This window comes from Halyomorpha halys, unplaced genomic scaffold, assembly GCF_000696795.3.
Source record: "Halyomorpha halys isolate HHAL.00 unplaced genomic scaffold, Hhal_1.1 Scaffold6.1, whole genome shotgun sequence".
NCBI classification, from domain to species: Eukaryota; Metazoa; Arthropoda; class Insecta; order Hemiptera; family Pentatomidae; genus Halyomorpha; species Halyomorpha halys.
Window position 1 is genome coordinate 151,235 of NW_027111275.1, and position 2,764 is coordinate 153,998.

The 2,764-nt window shown below is 30.5% G+C and overlaps 1 protein-coding gene across 2 annotated transcripts in view; it reads left to right on the forward strand.

Annotated features, from left to right (window-relative positions):
* The window catches only part of LOC106692886 (alpha-N-acetylglucosaminidase), a 27,785-nt gene that overhangs the window by 12,962 nt on the left and 12,059 nt on the right, over positions 1 to 2,764 (forward strand). For both annotated transcript variants that reach the window (XM_014439119.3, XM_014439128.3), the window contains exon 6: positions 922 to 987. In XM_014439119.3, the coding sequence (XP_014294605.1) occupies positions 922 to 987 (66 nt within the window). The remainder of the gene's footprint in view (positions 1 to 921; positions 988 to 2,764) is intronic.

Genomic DNA, 2,764 nt, shown 5'->3' on the forward strand with positions numbered 1-2,764 from the left:
AACTATAAATTAACATTTTGTGAGTTTATTTTAGCAAATATCATAAAAACTACTATACCTACGAAGGTAAAGGTCATAAACTACTTTATTAAAATTAAAGCTAGTTTAATGTGCTATTTAAACTAGCTTTAATTTTATTACTAATAGATATCTGTACGTCACATAGTTCCTGAGATATAGATTTCTCAAAATAAATTAACTACTGTACGTAAATATTTCAGTACATTTTTATGAAATGTTGCTTTTTAAAACGCTATATCTCGAGAACTATTTGACGTAAATAGCTCTATTAGGGCTAATATTTCAGCAAATTTACTCTTCTTTAAATAATGCTCTTATAGATTTTCTAGTGTTGGTAATTTTTAAGATTTCCGAATGATTTAAGATTTAAGAGCTCCGAATGAAAAATTAAGATTTTGAAACAGCCACCATTTTTTATTCCCCCTACCTATACTTGGCAGACTCATCAGTTTTGACTAGTAATTATACATAGTTTTCATTAAAGTAATCAAAAATTGGGGTGAGATAAGTGGCTTTTTTTCTTCCCGGCTCTTGTACTATCCGGCCATGGACTATCTCCGTCAGTAATCTTATAGGAGTTTCAGTCTTATACCCATAAATAATTTCAGTTTTGTACGACTTTTACAGACCATTTTGCTTTGGTGACCATGAGACTTCATTATTTTGAGCAGGGGCCTAAAAACGTGCATTTTCCTCGAAAAAATCGAATTTGAAATTCCACACGATCGCAATACTTTCCTTTACTATAGGTACATTCTATCTATAGGTAAGTGAAAGTAAAAAAATTGGAAAATGTTTATGTTGATATGTATGTAGGATTATGATTAATTCCTTAATCTATTTTGATTAATATTAGAAGTAATGATAAATGTTTAATTATTAATAAAAACAATTTTTCAGGATTTTTCCTTCAGCTAATTTGACATTGCTTCCAGATTGGTGTGACTTTCCAGATCAATATTGTTGGTAAGTTAACGTGCTCATAGTCATTTGCACTTTCCAGTTTGTTTTTTATTATTTTACTTGCATTTGTGCCAACTAACACAGCCAGTAGATACGAACTAGGAATAGATGTGTGAACGCAGTAAAGATTTATCCGGACTGAATATATTGAGCCAACAAATCGTTGAAAAACAGGAGATAAAGGAAGAAAGAAGGATTTGAAGACAACTTATTATAAGTCCCTTATCCAAGTACTTTTAATCGTATTTTTTAGCGACCGTACCCTGGTGTTGTCGTACTTAATGCAAAAGCTTGGAAGTAAGAGTGGAATATAGAAGTGGAGCACGTTTTCCATAGCCTTACTATTTAATGTCCGACGTTTCACCCCACTTTGCAGGACATCATCAGGGCTGTTCAAAGCGATAGGCTAAACAGACATCGACAATAAAATGTTAATGTTATAGTTTTTTTTACTGTCAATCTCTGTTTAGCCTATCGCTTTGAACAGCCCTGATGATGCCCTGCAAAGTGGGGTGAAACGTCGGACATTAAATAGTTAAAACTATTTGTTCTTTTTTGACCGCAGCCCTGACCATCTTCTTCATATTTTAAGTTATACGGTGTAAGAAACATATTATATATAGTATATATATATATATAATATGTTTCTTACAAAAACTTCAATCCTCAGACCAAACATGCGTATTTATACTAAACTCTATTATTTATTGCTTTTGAGAGTTTTTATATCTTTTGGACGGAGAGAATTTGCTCTTTACATAACTGAGCAATAATAGTTAAATAAAACGTAAGATATCTAGTACATTATGTCTGGTATTTATTAAATTAATTGTTGCAATGCATGTGACATTTGCGGGATAAAATCCGATATTAAAAGAGGTATCTAAGAAAAAATAATAATAAATGATAGAAAAATTTTAAAAATATATATGAATGGAATATGGTCCGGGTGCGGTAAAAAAAAAACTCAAATAGTAGATAATTATACTATTTTATTGAGCCCAATACGACGGTTAAACATACGAGTACTGCGGCGGATATTGCCGTTACTAGTGTTTGTATCTTGACGGGGCCCTCAAGATACAAACACTAGTAATAAACACATGTGTTTTGTGACATACTGGAAGATTATTGATTGACCGTTTGTATAGATGAATTGAATATGGTCCGGGTGCGGTAAAAAAAAAAAAAACTCAAATAGTAGATAATTATACTATTGTATTAAGCCAAAATTTATTTATTAAAAATATATAAGTTAAATGTACTTCCTTGTAAAGTACTGCACCACTGGCCCTTCATGGGTTGTAATAGTACAGATTTTATTTATTTTTAAAAGTTAAATTTTGTAATTATTTACCGTTTTCTGGTATTCACGAATTCGATGTTATAAGAAATACCATTATTTAATAATATCTTAGGAACCTGAATTAATGGAATATAATAACCTCTTTTAATGGTATATAACCAAAATTTTTCAACTTTTCGGGATTTCAAATTAAGGTGAGATAACACCGGCGACTGCCTCCCTTAAACTTAACGACGTCCCTGATACATACATAACCTCATTGTGAGAGCAATAATTTTCTGATCAGCCGATCAAAAACTGCTAAATTGGTATTGAGTAATATATTATTCATTTTTCAAAATAAAAGGACAGAATCAGAATTTCATTCAGAACTTTAAATAATAAAAACAAGAATAATAAGGCAACCAAAAAAAATTTCCAACAAATCATAAGGTATCATGGTAACTATAATAAATAGAAAAATAAATAAAATAA